Raw genomic sequence first — 1,963 nt, forward strand, 5'->3', positions numbered from 1 at the left:
TATGATTTGTGCCAACTTTTTCTCTTTTTACTTCCTTGGGTTCTTTTTGCTATTCCCCACATGGAGACACAGTATGTTGCTCTTTTTTAAAAGTATTTCTTAGATTCAGTTTACATGTATCTCCTTTTAAATGTAACCTTTGTGGTTAAAAATTTTTCACTTCTGCTAAATTAAACCTGAGTAGCAGCTTTGTGCAAAACAGATCTTAGTTGCCCATTCTTGTCAGGAAGTTCTGAGTACCTGGGATGTATCAGCAGCTCCCAGATTTTCAGTTTTTTAGGAGTCAAAACCTCAGGACTCTTCTCGAGTCTGGTTAACATTTTGAAAAAGTTAGGTATTTTACCTAACATGCCCAAAGTAGTAAAGTATGTAATCATTTCGTTCTTATGTTTCCTCTGACAGGAGAGAAGAAGCAACCATTCAGTATACTTTTCAGTAACTGGAAGGGTTTCAAGGTCCCAAAGAGGTCAATAATGATAAAGGAGACCTTTTTCATTTAAGTAGTTACTCAAACTTTCAGAAAGTTTGGGGGTTTTTTGTTGTTTGTGTGTGTGTGTACGTGTTCAACTAAAAAAACTCTATTGAAAATATTTTTATTAAATATCTTAAAGAAAAAAACTAAAACAACTATTTTCATTTTTAAATATTGCCTTCCAGATCATATAGTCACGTTTTTGCATGGTTATGATCAACTGTTTAAAAATTGGGCAAAAAGTCATCTTTTAGAATGGCTTATATATATGCATTTTGTATTTTAATCCAGTAAAATTCTGTTAAGCACTAACTTCAGAGAACACAATAGAAGCTGGTGACCCAGTCTTTTAGTGCTATTCAAAGAGCATGTTCAAGCAGGACCTAGTTGTGCTCTCCTTTTAGCATTTTAGGTGTGATTATTGTTATCCAAGTCAAGTATTGTTTTAATTTGTAAGGTTTATGAGACTATCCAATTGGTATAAGTACTTGTAATTATTTAGAGAACTTAAGGAGGGTAGATTTTGTGAAGTTCATATGTTGCCTATAAATTATGAACACTGTTTTAATATTCCTGAAAAAGAAAGATGAAATACAAAATAGGGTAGCAGCCGCATGCGCACTCTGTCCTCGGTGCCGAGTCGCTGCGGGATCCGTGGGTGGAAGGCTTTTGTTAGCATTTTTAAGGTCATCAGCACCTTCTGACTGGGAAAAGGTGGTCAACGTCTTGAAAGGAGTGCTTATAGAATGTGACCCTGCCATGAAGCAGTTTCTGCTGTACTTGGACGAGTCAAATGCCCTCGGGAAGAAGTTCATCATTCAGGACACTGATGACACTCAGGTCTTCCTAATAGCAGAGTTGGTTAATGTCCTCCAGGAGCGAGTAGGCGAATTAATGGACCAGAATGCTTTTTCTCTTACCCAGAAGTGAAAATATTAGCTACTGACCCCTTGGGAATTAAAAGTAACAAGTGTGAGAGACAGTCACCATTCAGTGTCTTATGTGACCAGTTCAGTTTACAGAATTGCTTAGAAGCGTTTCACGGGAAAGACAGGGGTATCATTTGTTCATAAAACCCCTGAACTGACTTTCCTGTGCTTTTTTGTTTTGTTTTCTCCCCAGTATGTGTACCCTAAAATTAAAGAAAAAAAACCAAAATAGCTATTTTAGGAAAAAATTCCCCCTCCCCCAAGTAGCACCCAGTATTAGCTTGGCTCCTTTCCCACAGTAACAACTTTATCATGGGAGCAGAGGGCGCTGAAACCTTTCACAATGCCTTCAGTCAGGTAGTAGTGGGCTAGCCTGGGCGAACCTGGGAAGATGGAGGAGTAAATTAATAATGTTAGGTGGTAAACACGAAGAATGGGCAGAGCCAAAAAACTAACTGTGCACAGCACTACCAACAGAAAACTTTTGACAAGCATTTACTTGCACTGAAATTTAATAAACAAGTAATGATTGAAGATTCAAAGATTCACATCTCTATCTCCT

General features: G+C 37.5%; 1 protein-coding gene across 1 annotated transcript; it reads left to right on the forward strand.

The window, feature by feature from the left end:
- Positions 1-1,024: 1,024 nt before the first annotated feature.
- LOC145513833 (general transcription factor IIH subunit 5) lies at positions 1,025-1,452 on the forward strand. The gene has a single exon (XM_081510786.1). It carries the CDS (start codon positions 1,025-1,027, stop codon positions 1,400-1,402), a length of 378 nt encoding a protein of 125 aa, XP_081366912.1. The 3' UTR covers positions 1,403-1,452.
- Positions 1,453-1,963: the final 511 nt, after the last annotated feature.

Source organism: Giraffa tippelskirchi, chromosome 7, assembly GCF_054371585.1.
Source record: "Giraffa tippelskirchi isolate mGirTip1 chromosome 7, T2T-mGirTip1v1.2.pri, whole genome shotgun sequence".
In the NCBI taxonomy this organism is placed as follows: Eukaryota; Metazoa; Chordata; class Mammalia; order Artiodactyla; family Giraffidae; genus Giraffa; species Giraffa tippelskirchi.